The 20054-nt window shown below is 35.6% G+C and overlaps 3 protein-coding genes and 1 non-coding gene across 10 annotated transcripts in view; 2 read left to right on the forward strand and 2 right to left on the reverse strand.

Moving 5' to 3' along the window:
- The first annotated feature begins 1269 nt into the window (after positions 1–1269).
- Trnal-cag (transfer RNA leucine (anticodon CAG)) lies at positions 1270–1353 on the forward strand. Its single transcript has one exon. It is a non-coding gene; the product is annotated as a tRNA-Leu (tRNA).
- An 85-nt stretch (positions 1354–1438) lies between these two features.
- The window catches only part of LOC129795977 (prostaglandin reductase 1-like), a 211683-nt gene continuing 193067 nt past the window's right edge, over positions 1439–20054 (reverse strand). Inside the window, exons 1-3 of one of the 2 annotated variants that reach the window (XM_055837572.1) lie at positions 4700–4813; positions 4445–4620; positions 1439–2440 (exon numbers count right to left, since the gene is read on the reverse strand). In XM_055837572.1, coding sequence (XP_055693547.1) covers positions 1536–2440; positions 4445–4619 — 1080 coding nt within the window. In that variant the 5' untranslated portion in view covers position 4620; positions 4700–4813 and the 3' untranslated portion in view covers positions 1439–1535. Of the gene's footprint in view, positions 2441–4444; positions 4621–4699; positions 4814–20054 lie in introns of those variants that run through there. The other variant, XM_055837573.1, reaches the window with a different exon arrangement.
- On the forward strand, positions 4889–10259 carry LOC129795975 (uncharacterized). 3 transcript variants are annotated; one of them, XM_055837566.1, is made up of 4 exons: positions 4889–5341; positions 6928–7745; positions 8765–8980; positions 9782–10259. In XM_055837566.1, the coding sequence occupies exons 2-4, from the start codon at positions 7031–7033 to the stop codon at positions 10126–10128; spliced, it is 1278 nt and encodes a 425-aa protein (XP_055693541.1). In that variant the 5' UTR covers positions 4889–5341; positions 6928–7030; the 3' UTR covers positions 10129–10259. The 3 variants fall into 3 exon arrangements, with proteins under 3 accessions (XP_055693541.1, XP_055693543.1, XP_055693542.1); XM_055837568.1 differs by having other exon boundaries at positions 4914–5341; positions 6969–7745; XM_055837567.1 differs by having other exon boundaries at positions 5327–5438.
- Positions 10268–19962, reverse strand: LOC129795969 (heat shock factor protein). 4 transcript variants are annotated; one of them, XM_055837559.1, is made up of 6 exons: positions 19649–19936; positions 18817–18925; positions 18400–18734; positions 15988–16727; positions 14439–14626; positions 10268–14285 (listed from the first exon to the last, which is right to left on the reverse strand). In XM_055837559.1, exons 1-6 carry the CDS (start codon positions 19751–19753, stop codon positions 14248–14250), a joined length of 1515 nt encoding a protein of 504 aa, XP_055693534.1. In that variant the 5' UTR covers positions 19754–19936; the 3' UTR covers positions 10268–14247. The 4 variants fall into 4 exon arrangements, with proteins under 4 accessions (XP_055693534.1, XP_055693536.1, XP_055693535.1 ...); XM_055837561.1 differs by having other exon boundaries at positions 14439–14608; positions 19649–19934; XM_055837560.1 differs by lacking the exon at positions 10268–14285 and having other exon boundaries at positions 14325–14608; positions 19649–19962.

Consider the following 20054-nt stretch of genomic DNA (forward strand, 5'->3'; position numbering starts at 1 on the left):
TTTAGGATATCAAAAGAAATTTTTTCTAGGCTGAAAATGACATAAAAATTTAAAAAAAAAAATAACAAGAGGGATTAAATAACGTCGAATTATAGATCAAACGAACGTTAGGTAGTTAACGTATAGTTTTGGAAAAAAACGATAAGCTTTAAAAAGAAACGTCTAACATTTAACCCTTTCGCGTTTTTTTTTCCTATTTTTAATAGGTTCAATTGTTATTCTAAGTTAGAAATGCAGGATAATCGTGCTAAAGAGGCTAAAGAAAACATTTTACCTGAAAAATGTCTTCTGGGAGCATCCATAGAGTAAATATCGTGATAAAAAGAGAGCATGTTTCACGTAGAGGTGAAATAAGAATCTGTCAAAAGTAATGAAACGTCACTCGTTAGAATAACAGTCAAATGCTAAAAAAGATCACTCTTAACACTTGGAGGACTTTACTGGTAATCGCTGCCAATTTGACTTTTTTAAACGGCCATAGATTAAAATCTATCCAACTTATCTTGATAAATTCTACATCTATGTCTAGGCGGATTCAAATACTAGAAGCTCCACAAAAGAAAATCTGTAAAAAGGTTTTCTTTTTAATAGAAAATTAGGCCCAAAGTTTGAGGTTAGAATTCCGTGTCCTCCAGTGTTAAAATAAGGTTAAAAGTCTGTCAAACGTTTAAGAAAAAAAAACAAAAAATGTTAAAAAAGAAATGTCAAACTTTAGAAAAAAATTTTAACGTTAAATAATATTATGATTGTCAATGACTGTCCTTTCGAATGAAACAGACATCGACTCATATTTTTTTTTCAACATTAGTTTAATTGATTACAAATGTCAAACGTTAGATTAAACTAACGTTAAATCGAAAAGAAACATCCAATGTTATAAAACAAACTTCAAACCATTAAGAAAAGTCCATCCTTGTAATAAAATTGAAAAAAAATGTTTTTAATGTTGAAAAAAAAAAAGATCAAAAACATATAACGTCAAACATTACAAAAAAACGTCAAACGTTAGAATTGCAGATTTTTTTCTTCAAATTTACGTTTTTGGGGTTCTAAGACTTCTTTTTAATTAAAAAAAAAGTACATTACTTTTTATACTTACCTTCGTATTAGTTTTTCCTTTAAAATTCAATAAAACTTTTCTCCTCTCTGTTGGATAATTCACCCCTCTCCTCAGTTTTTTAGGCGCAACAGGCCTGGAGGGGAATTTCCAGGGAGGTCCCATTCCACCGCCATTGGAGGGTGCTCAACATTTGCCAAAGGTGTAAGCGTGTCAGGATGGCCGAGTGGTCTAAGGCGCTGCGTTCAGGTCGCAGTCCACTTCTGTGGGCGTGGGTTCGAATCCCACTTCTGACATTTTTTTCTTTTTTTTTTTCATTCAATCCACATTCATTGAAAACTTTTTTTTCTACCTTTAAAAAATTAAAAAAAAATACAAAAATTAGCCTCTTTTGGAACGTTTTATTGATTTTATTAATTATTAAAAAGTCACACATTTTGTAAAATACTTTCTGGGAATTTCTTCATTTTTTTTCTTTTTAAATCTTAGCCCTGACAATGGCTTTCCCCACATTCTTTCCTTGTAGCATCTCAATGAGAGCCTGAGGGAGGTTCTCAAAACCATCTGTGAATGTTTCGGGACTCTTAATCTTTCCCTCCTTCATCCATTGTTTAATCTGGAGAATTCCCTCCATCCAGCGATGGAGCCAACGGGTAACGATGAATCCTTCCATTTTGAGTTGCTTGAAGACAAATTCTGGCTGCAAATGCGGAACTTTTGGCCAATTTTTCACATCATCATTGTACGAGCTGATTGCGCCGCAAACAGCAATCCTCCCATGGAGGTTCATATGCCGGATGACTGCTGATGAAATTTCCCCACCAACGTTGTCAAAGTAGCAATCAACGCCCTTTGGGGCGGTCTCCTTGAGGGCTTTTCGTACATCTTGACTCTTGTAGTCAATGGCAGCATCGAAGCCCATCTCCTTCGTCAACCATGAACACTTCTCGGGTCCACCGGCTATTCCCACCACACGGCACCCTTTGATCTTGGCTATTTGCCCCACAGCACTGCCCACAGCTCCTGCAGCTCCGGACACAACGACCGTCTCATCGGGTTTCGGGTGGCACAGCTCCAGAAGGCCAAAGTAGGCCGTATTCCCGGGCATCCCGAGATTCCCCAGGGCAAGAGATGGCGAGAGTGTACCAAGTTCCGGTAGTGAACGGAATTGTGCTTCCTCCGGGGCTTTATCGGGATTAATGATGTTATGCGTGGACCAGCCAAAGTAGGCGAATATCCATGAATTCAACGGATACTTTGGGTGCTTACTCTCAATCACCTTTGCCACCTGACCACCAATCATCGTAATCCCAAGTGGATGTCTCTCCACATAGACCCTCATGTAGGGATCTACACTCCAGAATCTTCCTTCACAGAGGATTTCTATGGAAATGAACATAACTTTAAAATCTCTGTCCGTTGAGGTTAAAAAAATTTAAATGTGACTGTTACTAGGATTCGCATAAACTGTAGTAAGGATTCCGAGAAGGATCTGAGAGAAAAATGGCGTAGTAGGCGTTGTACAAACGTCAAGTGAAAATTCATAAAAATTAGGAGTTTTTGATTAAATTAAGGATTTGATGGAAAATCGAAGTTTATATAAAACGAAACGGAAGAACAAAAGAATCCTGCAGAAATCTGCAGTGAGATACACAAGAAAGTCATCAATTGGCACCCACAAGGAATCTGTACAGAAGTGGGATACTGAGGGGCGACGAGGCTGAGAATCGTAGCAGAAAGAGGTTTAACACTTAGAGGATTTATGTGGACACCGTGTCCATTTCGAGTTTTTAAATCGTCATAGATTAAAATGTATTGAACCTATCGTGATAAGTACCACGTCTATGTGTAGGGAATTTCAATTACTTTAAGTTAGGCTAAAGAAAATCCGGAAAATATTTTGCTTTTTAAAAGATAATTAAGGTCAAAGTCGAAATTATACGCGGATGATGAAAATGGACACAGTGACCAACGGTTTTTTTTTGAAAAAAATCGACGCGCCCGAACATTATGAACCATACTCCTGTGTTAAAAGATAGGAATATGGTTCATAATCTTCGGGCACGTCGTTGCACAATTGTCAAACTGTTGTTTACTTTTTTTTTTTACATAAAAACTCCAGAAAATTCAATACTTAAAATGAGCAAATACAAGGATTTGAGGCTTGCGGTAGCTTTAAATGATGCTAGTGAGGACATAGTGGAGGAACTCACTCAGTGATAGTTCTGAAGAGGAGACCGAAGAAACCTCCATAAATTATTTTCTTTTGAGATTGTTGTGTCTTCAGCGCACCCATAAATACCAATATTTTAAAATCCCCGCGAATCCCCCCGTTAATTGAATAAAATATGCACGCATAGTTATTTTGCAAATGCAATCTTCCATATTTTCCTTGAAATATTTGAAAAAAAAACCGTTGGTCATGCTGTCCATTTTCATCCTCCGCGTAAGTGAAAATTGCCCGGTCCTCCAAGTGTTAAGGACACACCTAAGACACAGAAAAAGCACAAAGGACCCAGAGAATAAAAATAGGAAGAATTGAAAGGAATTGCCTCAGCGTGGCGTGGACCGTGCAATTCTTCTCAAAAGATACACAAAATTAACCCTTTAAGAGCCATTGAATCGATTTTTTATAGTATTCAATATTCATGTAATAATTAAAAGTTCCTGAATACTTTCAGCCTCGATTAAACAGAGATGCAGAAAGCATCGAAAGCTCTGAACTAATTAGGATTTTTCATTGAAAAATTCGGCTATTGTGGTGCTCATTGGATGGAGTTTGTTTCCTTATCTAAACTTACTAACGAAAAGAACATTCTCAAGGACTCACAGGATAAGTAAGGATAAAAAAAACGAAGCGATTTTTCGTCAAAAGTACGGGGTTAACCCCGTAAGGACCAATGGGATGTTTTTGAAAATGCCCAATTTTGGCTAGTTAATAATTTTTTATTATACATAAACCAATGCAATATTATGTTTTTATGGTATCTGAACATTTTGAGAACACAAAAGAAGATCTCCAAGGAGTAACAGGATCAGGAAGGACGAAAAACTAAAAAATTAAAAAATCGGATTTTTTGTCAAAAATGTCTTATTTGAGCTCAGAGAAACCTCCAAAAGTTATTTTCATCACATTTCACCTGCTGCATTCCTTATGGTCATTAAGAAGTTAAGGACAATGAGGACAATGCAACCCAAGAAAAAATCATTAATTCAACACACTGAAGCCGCTGATCCTTTAAAAATTTAGGACTTCTTATAGGAATAAATTAGAATCTAATAGGAAAATCTTCAAACAAACAAGATTATGGACTTTGTATCAAAAAACCCGGAGGCACTTGAGAAATATCTCGCATAAAAAACACTTGAAATTATTCCATAACTCACCATTTTCCTCGAGAGCCTTCAGTTCCTCTGTTTTAAGCTCAAAATCCGTAATCTTGGGGAGTCCTTCGAATCTCCTCGCATACTTAAAAACACGAGACTGCATCGCTAGCTGGTTGGAATAGAATCGCACGTAGCTCTTAACTGTGATGGATAGTGGCCGAAAAAGCCGAGTCATCCTATGGAATGACAAGAAATGACGGAGATTAGTGAATAGGGAGTGTTTTATTCATGTGAATTATGGCACAGTCGCTTTACTTTTTCCCCCAGAGAGAATTTTTTTATCAGCCGGACGATGTTATCATAAAATCCGGCACACAAAAACAACACCAATTTCCCCGTATTGAGCTTGAGGGCGCTGTTGTGCAGTATGGTGGGCTAGTTGAGATCATCCTTCGTTGTGCCATGAGCACCACCTACGTGACAGATCAGATGGGCAAAAGAAGAGAAAGAAAAAAAAAAATAGCCCAAAGAGACAAAATAAAAGATTAAAAGTGTCTAGTGGTGAAGAGGAATAATATTGTGTGGCAGGTGCTTTTCCGGAAAAAAGAAAGGGAACTGTTAATTAGGGATAGTTGATGCAGCCAAAGGAGGTTGTGGTGAGTGAGGAACATTTTGTGATCAAGTGAAGAGAGTGCGTCAAAGTCATCGTGTGGGCATCATCATTGTACAAGATCATACGGATCTTATATATCGTCTCTCAAGACAATCGTCTACCCATCCACCCCACTGTGAGGAACCTCCACAACCCCACACCCACGGAACACTTTTTATCAATCTTATCAAAACCCTACGTGAGCTGATAAGAGGAAAAGTTCTTCTCATCTCTCTACTGGGACAACCTTCTCAACTTGTCATCATCAAATTCGCAGCAACAGCAGGCCCCATCATCAGTGGCTTGTGGGTGTTTCTTTTTTTTTTTTTTGTTCTTTCTCTCTATTTGTCTTCTTCATCACACACACCCCTTCCTCGGCAAGGATTGAATGGAAACGAACAAGTAAAAAAAAATCAAATCTAATTTCTCCTCCCGATATTGTCGTCATCGAGAGATTATTTTTCATCTCACTCCGGCGCGCACTGTCTGCTGGCTGGCTCGCAATCACACAAATCAAAATGACACAAAAATTCGCGAGAAAATCCACGAAATTCTTCAACCTAGGCGCGTTTGGTGGACTTGTGTGACAAAAAAGAACACAAGAGAAACTTTATTTCTTTTCACACATTTGCGTTCCTCCGTTTTTTTTTTGGTTTCTTTACTCCTTCTCCACACATTCAGTGGCAAATGCGGTATTTTTAGGCAAAATTTCTGTTGACAAACATCTGGGGGAGGAATACCGACCAATACACATCCAATTTGGAGCTTTTTTTCTTCCATTTTAAAAAGAACTTTGAATTCTTTTTTGAATCAAATCAGATTTTTTTTCTTCTAAATCTCATAGAAATTCATTAATTTACCTTAAAAAGAAAATTATTTTAAGGGCCGAGAAAAAGGGCCCAGCCCAGTAAGATTGCCGTGTAGACACGGCAGAGGTGATAAAATGAGTGAAATGAATTATTCGTTGTTTTTTTTCCTTATCTCCAATAAATAGCAGAGATAACAGAATTTATGGAAAAAAGAAGAGAGGGGAGACGAGACAAGTTTTCGTAGAAAATTGGGTTAAATTCTACGAAAACGACGAAAACGAAATTGTCCTGCGATTGGCGAATTAGATTCTTTTTACTTGATTTTTTTTTCAATTTTTATAACTTTCACACGAGTCTGGATTTTTTTTACTTTATATTTTTAATTATATTGTACTCAAAATGAACAAAAATTTTCTTAATGATTTTTGCTAATTATTTTATTTTTTTAAGCACTTAAGCATGAAAGTATTACATAAATCCGTGTTTTTTTCTTAATTTACGTTTTTTAAACTTTTGACTTAAGATTTTTTAATCAGAAGAAACTGGGAAAAGTTTCTACTACATATATGTTATTTTTTATTTAAAAATTGTTTTTTGGTGGTATTCCCTTAATTAAATAAATAATTTCTCAATAAATAAATGATCCAAAGGACGCGAAAGGGTTAAAATTGTATTTCTTCTCTTTAAAAATGGCGCTCTTTTCTAACCTCAAATTTTCATTTTTTTTATCTCTATTTTATTCAATCTACTGAGACGTTCTCCATGCATGTTTTCTTTTGCAATTTAAACCACAACTTCCGGCTCCTAATTTCATTTTATCTAAATTGATAAATCCGCTTTTTCAGTCGAAAATATGGAGCAAAAACTTCTTGTCCATTTTGTAGACTAATTTATCTACTTGAAGTTTGCCGCATTATATTTTCATTTTAAATCTTAACCTACTCTTTTCATGAATTCGAAAAATGCGTGGGAAAAAATCAAGATGGAGATTTTGAAATAAAACAAGATCGTGATAATGCTCTCTAAAACCTCCAAAACAGTCACAATTTTCCCCTTTAAATGCAATCCCTTTAAAATTTCAGCCTTAAATATGAGAAAAACAATCTAAAATAATTTCCGTAAGCTTATTTTACGGCGTTGACGCCCCCACAATCTCCTTGCTGAGCATGCAAAAAATGGCCAAGGATGGAAAATAGTGGAAGGAAGGACATTGCAACTGGCACCAGTAGCATCCGCATAAAGCAGCTCTTCCACGAGATGAAACAGAAGTTCCCAACGGTGTCGGATGATATTGTAAATGATTGCGTTGTACGGCATACAGATCGTGCCACCTGCGTAGCCCTTCTGCAGCGTCATGTTGATGCTGTTCAAGCCCAATTGTCCCCAAGTCACCTACCACGTGCCAATCGTACCCCCAGTTCCCCCACAATTCACGTCACAGAGCGCTCCTTTGTTGAAACACCCCAAACACCATCTCCTGGTGTGCAGACAACTGCTGCTTCTGCTGAGGGGGCATTGGCACGACAAACATCTCGCTTTGCTACAGAGCTCAAAATTCCACCGCGAGAGCCACGGGAGGCGTTTGAGCCGGATGAAGTAGCGACGACCCCGCGAGCACCACGACGGTATACGTCGGTTAAATTTAATCTCAAAGACTTCAGTCGTGATCCCGACGATGGGAATGTTGAATTGGTGCAGGCAACCAATTTTACCTACTCCAGCAGCTGCTTGAACAGCGAACAGGGCTACCAGAGTCGTTTGCACATCAATGTGGGGCGCAATGGGGGTGTTATAAGTGCCGTAAGGACACGCCCAACCAACACATCCGTGTCAATGGCACCCCTTGAGCCTCTTTCACCACCCGCCGCCGTCTTCCAGCCAACACACAGTCCTATTCCCGGTTTGTTTCTTTGTTTTTTAGCTTTGTTTCTTTCAGACACAGCTTTTGTGTACCGAACAAAGTCGAAAGTCGTCAGATCGGGCTCAAACTTGGGATGAGCACGAATTAAAGTTCTTAATTTCCAAAAAAAAACGTATGTGGTTGATGGATGTTGTAGGGGCATCGAGACCTTTCCAACGATACCTCATTTTTGAAAATCGGTCAAGCCGTTTAGTCAATATATGGCCGCCACAATTTTCATCTAAATTTGGCCATAACTCGAAAACGGCTTGACTGATTTCGATCAACTCGGGGCTTAACTTAAAGCTCTCAATAAACCCTACATCTCTCTAAAACATCGGAAGTTTCAAAAGTGACCACTAGGGGACCAAAAATCAAAAACAAAATTTTCGATGAGTTTTCGATGAATATCTCGAAAACACCATTATCGATTTGCTTCATATTTTGATATATTATAGCCTGCTATAACATCTTTTTATAAAAAAAAATTTAAAAATTTTAGTCGCCATTTTGAAAATATTGAGTTTTAACTTTGATATGTCATATCTCGGGATCTACTAGTCCGATTTTAATCAATTCAAGCGCAAATGAAAGGTTTCGTAAAACCCTACAAATGTCTAAAACATTGCAACTTCGAGAAATTACCGCAAGAGGGGCTAAAATCAAAATAAAAATTTTCGAACTTGAATATTTCGAAAATGGTATTATCGATTTGCTTCACATTTTAATATGTTATAGTTGAGGTTAAGACCTTTCCAATGATAGCTCAAAATCGAAAATCTATGGAGCCGTTCCCGAGATATGGCGTTTTAAATATTTCTTGGGGGATGACTTTTCAACTTCTCCCGACTTTGCGCGTATTTAAATTAATTCGCGTTCTAGTTTGCTCTCACAAAATTGGTACACTGAAAGAAACACAGCTCCCGTAAGCTTGGTTAGCTTACCAGTAAATTTCATAATGCAAATTATTCTTTAAAAGTCTTACCTTGATATCCCTTTCTTTGGTACTTCCTTTGCAGAGGACAAGAGTGTCAATAATCAGTTGCGAATTAAAAATTCCCTCCTGAATGAATTTATGAATGATCAGAAGCGTCTGACGCAGATGCAGCGTAGTCTGGAGACACTGCGGGAACCCTTTTCCGTTGAGAATTCCCAACGTGTCCTGCAGGAGATCACCCAATTGCGATGCGACTGTGAACGTATGGCACGTGCTGTTGAGAAATACGGACCATACGGTGGGTTGATGGTTTAAATTAGGGCTCCGAAAAATCGAAGTTTTCGATGCTTCGAAGGGTTGAGAAAAAATCGAAGCAGTTCTAAATATTATCTAAAAATTATTCGAAGCTTCGAATCTTATTCGATTATTCAAACAATCGAAGCATTTTAAAAACGAAGCAGTTCTAAATATTATCTAAAAATTATTCGAAGCTTCGAATCTTATTCGATTATTCAAACAATCGAAGCATTTTAAAAACGAAGCAGTTCTAAATATTATCTAAAAATTATTCGAAGCTTCGAATCTTATTCGATTATTCAAACAATCGAAGCATTTTAAAAACGAAGCAGTTCTAAATATTATCTAAAAATTATTCGAAGCTTCGAATCTTATTCGATTAGTCGAATAATCGAAGCATTTTAAAATCGAAGCAGCTCTAAATATTATCTAAAAATTATTCGAAGCTTCGAATCTTATTCGATTAGTCGAATAATCGAAGCATTTTAAAATCGAAGCAGCTCTAAATATTATCTAAAAATTATTCGAAGCTTCGAATCTTATTCGATTATTCGAATAATCGAAGCATTTTAAAAACGAAGCAGTTCTAAATATTAACTAAAAATTATTCGAAGCTTCGAATCTTATTCGAATAATCAAAGCATTTTAAAAACGAAGCAGTTCTTTTGTAGTGCTTCGAATACGCTTCGATGCTTCGAATCACCGAAGCTTCGATGTTCAGATTGAAAGTCCGTGCCCTAGTTTAAATCTCCTTAAAATTCTTCGCTAAAAATGTCCTTTTCTCCCCTGATTTCCATTGTAGTTCTGGGTGAGACGAATGAGGCATTTTATGATAACATCTACACGGGTCAGAAGCTCCCAGCTCAAGTACGGCGAAGTCGTTCAACGCGCATCACGCAGACAACGCAAACAAGTCAGGCTGTTATCAATCACCACCTTCAGGTACTCTCGGGGCGTCGCAATGGGCTCCCCGAAGGCACCCCGGAGAGTACATGGACATGCTGTATGTGCACCTTCAGCAATCACCCCCTCCTCGACAACTGTGAACAATGCGAAATGCCACGATTCCCAGCTGCTGAATCCTCAACGCATGTCTTCCAAATGGCCGGTTTCAATCGCTACGAGAGCATCAATGGGGGCCTCTTCTGAGAGACTGAGCCGCCCCCCGCGCGTCCTTTTCTTTAATATTGTGATCACTACACATAAAAAAACTTATTATATATTATATTGATTTCCTGCAATAAAGTGAGAGAAAGAGAGAGAGAGTGAAAGAATAAAAAGACTTTCATTTTTTTTCCTCTTCAAACATACATTTTATTGCCTTTTACAGAGAGAGAGAGAAAAAAGCTGGCTACAGAAAATGTCCAGGATTTTGCTTCCACAGAGATTCTCAAGCTCTTGTTTTTACAAATTGTTTTTTTTTTGGTTCCATTTACCTCCATAATTCAGTGAAAAAAAGTGATTTACCTCAAGTCTGTTTTGTGAGGAACCTTCGTAATTAAATGATTTTGTTTTTCTGATAAACTCTTGATGGTCTAAAGTTTTCTGATGCTCTTATTGATCATTTTTATAAAATTTCTTTCAATAAAAAGGATATACAGATTTTTCAAGGGGTGTTTATCTAAAAAGTATTCAAATATTCGGTTTTTCTGGAATTATTCGGAATAAATTTGCAATTATTCGGAGTCAATTAATGATTATTCGGCATTGAAATATTTTTCTCAGTATTTGTTTAGACGTAAAAGTTTAGCAGAATCGAAAATTAATTTTATTACGCCAAGTGTAAAAAATATTTTATTACGCTCGAAAAGTTTACCCGGCTAGACCATTGCTAATGCGAAATTAATTACTAAGTAGTTTTTCCCAACGTGCATCAGCCTTTTTCCCCACGATCGACCTCTAAAGAAGGCTCCGAGCGGAGCCGAAAGCTCTGGAAAGTTTCTTTGGGTAAAAAGTTTCCACTACCTTAGAAAAAAACCGGGATTTTAAAAAATGGAAATAAATTACGCTTACCATGTGAACCATAGTTAATATAAGTGCAAAACGGTAAAAAAAAAGTACAGCGTAAAAAAGTCAGAAACAAGTTTCGCTGAACTTGAGAAATGAAACTACATAATGTAAAAATATCCTTTCAACATAAATAATCCGAAACTAGTTTCGTGGGATCTAAAAACTAGAACTAATTAACACAAAGCGAGCGAATGATTAAAAATTAAAGAGTTTCGAAACACGTAAAACAGTTAAAGTTAACCAAAGTTTCGTTTTTTTAAATTTCGGATTCATCAAGTTTCGTGTGTTTTGCGTAATTTTTTTCTTATTACGAAACAATATTTTTAATTGTTTTACATTTTAAGGGATATTTTTTAAGTTTTAAACATTCTATCATAAAGAGTTTTGATTTACGGAACTAATTTCGAGTTTTTCAACGTTTTTTGGCCTTTTTTGGGTTTCTTGTGTTCTGCAAAATAAGTTAAGAATTTCTAAAGGTTTACAGAATTTTTTTTTTAGTATGTTTTTCCTTTGTAGTTCATTTAGTTTCATTTATTTTACACGTTCTGTGGAATTATTTATAGTTTCTCGTGTTCCACGAAACACTTTTTTTTTATCTTTTACGACATTTTTTACTCCAATTCTTCGGATCATTTCAATTGTAAAAAAATTCATCCATTGAAAAGTTACTCAATACTTGCCAGCCGGGTAATTGTCAAATGACAAACGTGTCATAATTTATTACGGCGTAGAAAAATAACATTTTTGCGTGTAAATTTTAAACTTTTATGGGAATTTAGTGGTCCGAGAAGTATTAAAAAAATCCATTGCAAAATATTCAGAAATATTCCGAAAATTCAGAAAAATTCGCACTAACAGTGAAATTATTTTTCAGATAAACAACCCTCCATGTCCGATATTGATTTTGAAAAAAATCTCTCTAAACAATTTCCGTAAAACTGGGTTTAATTTGCCACAATGACTCGAGGAAATTAATCATTTTCCTCATTAATTTTCAGCCATAACTATTAAATGTATCGCACCTCAATTTTTTTCTTATCTTTCTAATATTTAAATTAAATTAAAAAAAAAAAAGAAAACAAACTAATCTATTTCCTCCGGTGTAATTAATTATTTTTTCATTGTAAAAATATAAACACATATTAACATCAACCACTAACTAAAAAAAATAATCCTATTTGATAGTTTTTTATTATTAAATTCAAGATTTTATTTAACACACTGACGACGGGTAAAATACTTCCCAAAGGTTTTTTACGCGACATGTAACAATTAGTCACTGGCGTCCAGAAATGTTACCCGGTGGGACCATAGTGTGCTTATGTTCTTCGCACGTTATCAGAAAATATTTATTTGAGAGAATACTCACTTAAGTGAAACACAAATATTCTTTTAATATAAAATAATCGAAAACAAAACAATAAAAAAAGAATAATATTCAAATTAAAATACAATTTAAATTTCAAAAATCTTTCTTTAAGATTTCACTAACTGTTGTATGTTGAACATCAAATTCAAGCTCACAGAACAGTCAGAGGAATAGTTTAAATGGTATGATATTGGTGAAGAGAATTTTTTGGACATATTTGGCATTTTTTTCTCATTCCAACATAACCGCACTTTTATATTTAAGTGGGAAAAAGTCAGATTTATGGGATAATTTCAGTGAAAATCTCTCAGACGAGTTTCCTTTATTCTATTAAACATTATGTAGCATTTTTTTTACCACAAAAATTAAATTGAGGTTATATAAAAGGAAAATTTTCTTTTCGCAAAATATATAACCTAACTCACCAAAAGTTTTAAGCGATGAAGATTTTCCGATACAAAACACTTAAAATTAAATTTAAATGTAAATTTTCAGCTAGAACATTATTTTATAGCCTAAAGGGAAACTTCTGGAAGCTTTTCTTTGCTAATTTATTCCATAATTCTCACTTTTTTCAGGCACCAGATTAAAAATTAGGTTATGTTGAAACGCGAAAATATGCCAGATATGTCAAAAAAAAAAATGCTTCGCCATCCGTTCTGAACCATTTTGAGAATTTTCTAGCATTTACATTATTTTATATTAAAAATAAATGGTAATGATAACGTGAACGAGCAGGTTGATTTTTTTGTTCTAAAAATTCTGAAAACTTCATAATACATGTATTTAGCTAAAATCTTCTCTGTGACAGAGCAATTAAAAAAACTAGAATATTCTAAATATCCTTCTACTTATTTCTTGTTTTTTTTTTAATTTTTGAAAATTTTATTTCTCCTGACATGATATTTTTCATATTTTTTCTTTATAGGATAATCTTAATATATAAAGCTGAAAAGTCTGTCTGTTTGTGGCACATGAACTCCTCCTAAACGGCTGGGCCGATCTTGATGAAATTTGGTATGGGGGTAGAGGGGGTCAATACGAGTTGCAAGCGCTATATGGGATTCCGCCCCCTCCCCCCTTTATAGCGCCCCCACAGAAAAATTGATTTTTTCTATTTTCTACCTGCTGAAGGGTCAGATAACGGGAATTTTTTATTTTAAAAATTTTTCGGGGTACCGTATTATTCATCCCCCCTACTAATATACGCCCCCATTTTATAGTTTAAAATGGAGTTTGCTCACACGTGATTGGGGGCTCGGGTTGACTAGTAGTATCTAAAAGAATGTTCTATTCGTTCTATTGTCAATATCAAGATTAATAGAATAGAATATTCTAGATATTCCATTTTCTTGTCACTATCAATCTCAAATCATTTCAAATTGATTCCAAATCATTTCAAAAATTTAATAAAAAAAAATTATTAATCATATATGAACACCTCACGAGTCAGCAATCAAAATTGGCTGAAAAAATGTTGGAGAAGTTTTCCTACCGGGTAAATGTCAAACGCAAAAAGAGTGGCAAATTGTTACAGCGTATAGAATTGAGAACTGTCAGTGGACGCCGATGTGCGTCAAGCCGTCCTGGATGTGTTAAATTTTAATGAAAAAGTATTTCAAAATTCTTAAACAAATTATTATGTTTCTTTTTAAGTATAAATAAAATAACTAACAAATCCCTAAATATTAGTTTTTCTTTAATGCCAAATTGGCCAAATTAGTGCCATCAAGTAAATTGGAAAATAAAGGAATAGAAGAAATTGGTCATCACTTACAGAATTGAGGTCCATTTGCCGTGAAAAAGTTTATTATTTTTTAAAAATATATTTTTTTTAAACTGCTTATTTGTTGTTTTTCTTGCTGTGACCACACATCGTTCCATTCCCTTTATTTTGCTCCAATTGGTTGAACTTCTTTGTCTGCAGCTTCATTATTGTACGTTGATGGAGGTCAAAAATCAAGCAGAAATTGGAAGATTATTTATTCCAAATTTTCATTCCGGAAAAACATGTCAAAGAAAAAGAGAAAAATTGTGCATTAATCATCTCCGAGGATTTCATCGGGAAAGCCGGAATTACCATCGCTACTGCCAGCTGTTGTTGCTGCTTCCAATCCAAGTAAATCCGATGAGTCCCCAAATAACCCATCAAGTGGATTCACATCCAACGCGTACCCTTCACCACTTAGCATCTCCTGCAAACTATCAAGATCCTGCTGGACATTCTCGAGATGACAATCAAACTGTTCCCTGTGAAGAAAACTCGTTCTGTTTTTGTCAACATTCGACAAAATCGTTCATTTTCATTCGGGAAATTTGTTGATTTTAATTGTTGATTTATAAAATTGAGAAAGAGAAAGAAAGACACAAATTTACAAAAACCCCAAACTCCCCTTAATTTAATCCTGCAATATATCCTAAAGCAGAATCGAGCTTAAAAAAAATGTACTGGTAAGCTGACCAAGCTTACGAGAGCTGTGTTTCTTTCAGTGTACCAATTTTGTGAGAGCAAACTAGAACGCAAATTAATTTAAATACGCGCAAAGTCGGGAAAAGTTGAAAAGTCATACCCTAAGAAATGTTTGGAAGGCCATATCTCGAGAACGGATCCATAGATTTTCATAATTTTTTTTTGTTTGAAAGGTCTTGAAGTCAGCTATAACATATCGAAAAATGAAAAAAATTTATGTCGCCCTTTTCGAAAAATTCGAGTTCGAAATTTTCGAAAACTTTGTTTTTGACTTTAGCGCCTCTTGCGGTCATTTCTCGAAGTTGCAATGTTCTAGAGATTTGTAGGGTTTCTCGAAACCTTTCATTTGCGCTTGAGTTGATCAAGATCGGACTTGTAGAACCCGAGATATGACATGTCAAAGTTGGAACTCAATATTTTCAAAATGGCGACATAAATTTTTTTAATTTATTTTTTTTATAAATAGATGTTATAGTAGGCTATAATATATCAAAAAATGAAGCAAACCGATAATGGCGTTTTCGAGATATTCATCGAAAACTCATCGAAAATTTTGTTTTTGATTTTTGACCCCCTAGCGGTCACTTTTGAAACTTCGGATGTTCTAGAAAGTTGTAGGGTTTGTTGAGATATTTCATTTGACCCCGGGTTGATCAAAATCGGTCAAGCCGTTTTCGAGTTATGGTCGATTTTCTATGAAAAATTGTGGCGGCCATATTGACTAAACGGCTTGACCGATTTTCGAAAATGAGGTATCGTTGGAAAGCTCTTAATGGCCCCTACAACATATCAAAATTTCAGATTTTTGGCTATTACAGGGACTGAGATATAGGCAAAACAAAATTTTGAGGTTATTCAAAATGGCGGTGGGGGGTATTTGACATCATAATCGGATGTCTTCCAGTCGATATTTAAACTTTGCCGTTTACCGCAAGTCTCTATCTATTACCGTTCTCTTGCAATTTAGGTTTGTACTAAGGCCGGACGGCCGGCCGGAAAAAAAATTTTTTTGGCGCATACGTTTTTTGGAATGTGGGGACCCTAATTCGTGCTCATCCCAAGTTTGAGCCCGATCTGACGACTTTCGATTTTGCTCGGTACACAAAAGCTGTGTCTGAAAGAAACACAGCTAAAAGAGAAGATTTTTCAAATGACTTACGGTGTGTTGAGATTGAAGATATCCGTATCAACAGAGGAATTCTTAATGTTAATCTTCGCCAATGCAAGATTATTTCCCTGATTGTTCTCTCCAGGAGCAGCCCATTGGTGATTAGTCTGCGATGTACCCGCTGTGACGTCCTCAAAGGGATTCGCCAATAAATCCTCGGGAATGGTGTCAACAATAAAATCATCCTGTTTCCCATACCACGTGAGTGTTTTATCCGTCTTCGGGGATTCCACAATGGGCGTATTGAGGAGACTCAAATCCACCTCAACGGGATTTGTCGTTAAATCCGGAAGGGCTGCATTGAGTGAGAGCTTTGGTTTCTTTGCAACATGCACCGGGAGAAGCTTGAGATTATCCTCACTCGCTGTGGACGTAGCTCCTGTTGCTGCTGACTCCTGCTCACGCTCCTCAATTACACGACTCACGTCAACATGGAAATCCTCAGTGTTGGCTACAAAATCTCCCGCCGCCGCCGCCGCTGCTACCGTATCATCTTCATCAATCTCCTCTGGGGCATCAATAGCCTCCTCAGCAGCTGCTGCATTATCAATAAACTTATCAATGCTGTCCTCATCGAAATATTCCTGAATTACAGGCCCATATTTCTCTTGGGCACTCTCTGTCTCACCACCTTCATCACTAATCATCAACGGATAGCGTCTCTTCACGCCATTCATATTTTTCAATCCAGTTCGCGTTGGGTGGACAAGTGTCACGAGGAATTGGATGAGCTGCAAAGCCACAAAATGGTATAAAAGATTTGTTAAACAAAAAATTAATTGGGAAAAAGATCTTAATAGAATTTCTGCCTAACTGAGATTCGAACCAGTTTAACTCGGTTTTGAATATAAATTAAGTTGGAGCGTTAACCGATTGACCTAACTAACTGTCTCATTTTGAAAGAAATCGTTGTAAGTAATTTAACTTATAAGGAAATTTTTGAGAAAAAAACTCCAAAAGTAGCGTTTTGACACCAATAGCGCCCCACGGAGAATTATTTGTAAAAAAAAAAATTTTTTAGTCAATAAAAAGTAAAATTAGTGTGGGATTTTTTTTTAAATTCTGTTTTTGAATTTTAAAATTTACCACTTGAATCAAAATTTATGGTCGGGGTAAAATTTTATACTTGGATAAAACATTCAAAAGCTGGATAAAGAGCTTGATGCTTTATCCAGATGCTGTATTTTCAACCTGTTGCTGAATATTTTATTTAGGCTCTAATTTCATTAATTTACAGAATATTTTATCCAGCATTTTTTGGGATAACGATGTGGTTGTATCTTTTAGATAATGTTGATTCTGCAGACAAACTTATCCCTTTGTATTCTATTAAGCATTTAAGCAGAAGCTGAATTTTATCTCAATATTTAATTTTTCTATCCAGATTATAATATTATATTATCCGTTTTAATTTCGTATTTAAATGGTATTAAAAAATCTAATCAGCAAGAGTTAACAATTTGCTAATTATCCAGATTAATTTAAATACTCTTTGACGTTTAATTTTCAGTCAGTCCTAATTTTTTTTCTAAAAAAAGTTGTTGAACATTTTACCCCAAAAATGAATTTTGTGTCCCAATTCTGAGTAATTCATCCAGTGTCTTTATATATTATCCAATCATTGTAATTTGTTTCTTGATGAATATTTTTTATTTAGCTGTTTTATATTCAGTTTTCAAATTTTTATCCAACTGAATTAATTTTTAAGTATTTGATAAATATTTTATCCAATCTGAAAATTTCATTAGGTTGCTGAATATTTTAGCCAACTGATTATTGGAAATTAATAAACCATTATTCTATTCTATTCTAATTGCTGAATACTTTATCCAGATACTTTTTTATCCATAAATAGCTGAATATCTTATCCAGCTGCTCTATTTTTATTCAAGTGATGAATATTATATCCAAATGCTATTTATTTTATTCAACTGATGAATATTTTATCCAAAAGCTGAATATATTATCCAAAGGCTGAATATATTATCCAACTGCTAGATACTTTATCCAGAGACTATTTTTTATCTATAAATAGCCGAATATCTTTTCCAACTGCTCTATTTTTTTTATCCAGGAGATAAATATTTTATTCAACTGTGAATGTTACATCCGAATGCTGAACATATTATCCAATTGCTGAATATTTTATCCAGCATACTTTTTATCTATAAATATCTGAATATCTTATCTATCCGCTCTATTTTTTATCCAAGTACTGAATATTTTATCCAACTACATAAATTTTCATCCTTTTGCTTAATATTTCTCTTTAGCTCCTAATAAAAACTTAGACTTTCTAAAATTTCACTTTTTATGGAAAATCTGAGTTATTCTCGTCAACTTTGCATCAAATAAAGACAAATTCTTAAAATTTAAATAGGCAATTAATAAAAAAAATATTACCTTGTTGACAATCTGTTGCTGTTTATTGTGTCTCTGTCGCAGAACAACCAATTCCCGCCACAGCGCCTCATTTTCCTGCTTCATCGTCGAGAAACGCGAATCGAGGGAATCCTGCTTCCCGCGAATGGCCTTAACTTCCGAAAAGACACGATTTAGTGAATCAGACGTGGGTTTCTTTGTATCCACTGCAGTTGCCTTTGCTGTTGCAATCTTCCTCTTGATGTTGTTCAGCAATTGATATTCGCCACGACGAAAGTCCGGATGGGAAAATTCCATTTCGTCCTTATTGAAGCGTAGCCCCCCATTCTCAATGGAGGCGACTTTGTGAAAACCATCTGGAAGGGTTGATTTTTATTTATTTATTAGTTAAATTGTTTTCTATGCATGGATGGGGGTGGTGGCATCGATAAAACTTACACATATTGAGTTGTCGTATGAAACTAGCCATGTTGTTGTGCTTGTAGTTAAGTGGTAGGAGTTCACTTGAGAATTTTGATTGATTCTTTATCACGAAACTCAGGCCATCCTGCAGAAAATAAAATAAAAGATTTTTAACGTTTTTCTTTGCTTAATCTCTCTTTAGTTTTTATCTATCTGTTTATGAGCCTTTAAAAGATTTTATTGAGTTAAGAATGAGTTTTTCCCAGCCTTTGCTTCACCACAGAAACCACAAATTGTGAGATAAGAACCTGACCAGGCAGCCTTTCCGGAAAGAATTTATCAAATTTTTAGAGCAATGACATGAACAATTCCTGAAGGATTTCAAGGAAAATTTAAAGATTTCTTTTTCATGTCTTCCATTAATGATTTCCGGATGTCTTCGGGCAGAAAAAGGGGTCAGATGACTACAGAAAGTTAATGAGCTGTGACATGAAGAAAATTTTTAGGTTAGGAATTTCCTGACAGATTTCTCTTTGCCTGCTTGAGAAAAAAATCTTCCCTTTTATGGATAGTCTCAGGTAAACATGCAGCTGGAGATTTATTTGTCATCCACAATGCCCACAAGGCAGGTGAATCACAACGCCCACCGTGTAATCCCTAGCACAAGGGGGCAAAACGGGGGCAGATGGGCAGGGAAAAGTGAAACGACGGAAAAAACCTTGAATGGACGTCAAAAAAAGCATACTGTCCGGAGGAAAAATGATGAAATATTCGTGGGAAATTGTGCAATACATCCCAGGGGTTGATTTGCAGCCCCCACTGGGGCAGCAGGAAGGACATTTGGGGCTATTTTTAGCCATTTACATACCGGTCTCCATGAAATCAATTGATTTGTCGTGGGATCCTCAACCAGGCGCCAGAGTTTCACGAGAAATGCCGGAATTCCCGCTTGTGTATCACCCACCGCGAGCATTTTATCGCTTTTTTGCAATTTCCTGCAACACTTTTGTGAAAAATAATTCAGTTTTCACGAATTTTTCCACGAGAAAATTAAAAGAAAATACGCAGAAAATTTTTTCCACACAAATCAAGTCTTCTTCTTCTTCTTGAACTTTGTTGCCTTTTGACAACCTCCTCCACAGTTTTTGCAATTTGACTTGCTGCTAACTTCGGTCCATCTCTATAATAAATGAGATGGATGCATTTTACCGCTATCCGTCTCCCTCACACTTTCAGTTTTTTACAGTTTTCTCGCGTTTTCCGCCGAATTTTCC

Source organism: Lutzomyia longipalpis, chromosome 4, assembly GCF_024334085.1.
Source record: "Lutzomyia longipalpis isolate SR_M1_2022 chromosome 4, ASM2433408v1".
Lineage (NCBI taxonomy): Eukaryota > Metazoa > Arthropoda > Insecta > Diptera > Psychodidae > Lutzomyia > Lutzomyia longipalpis.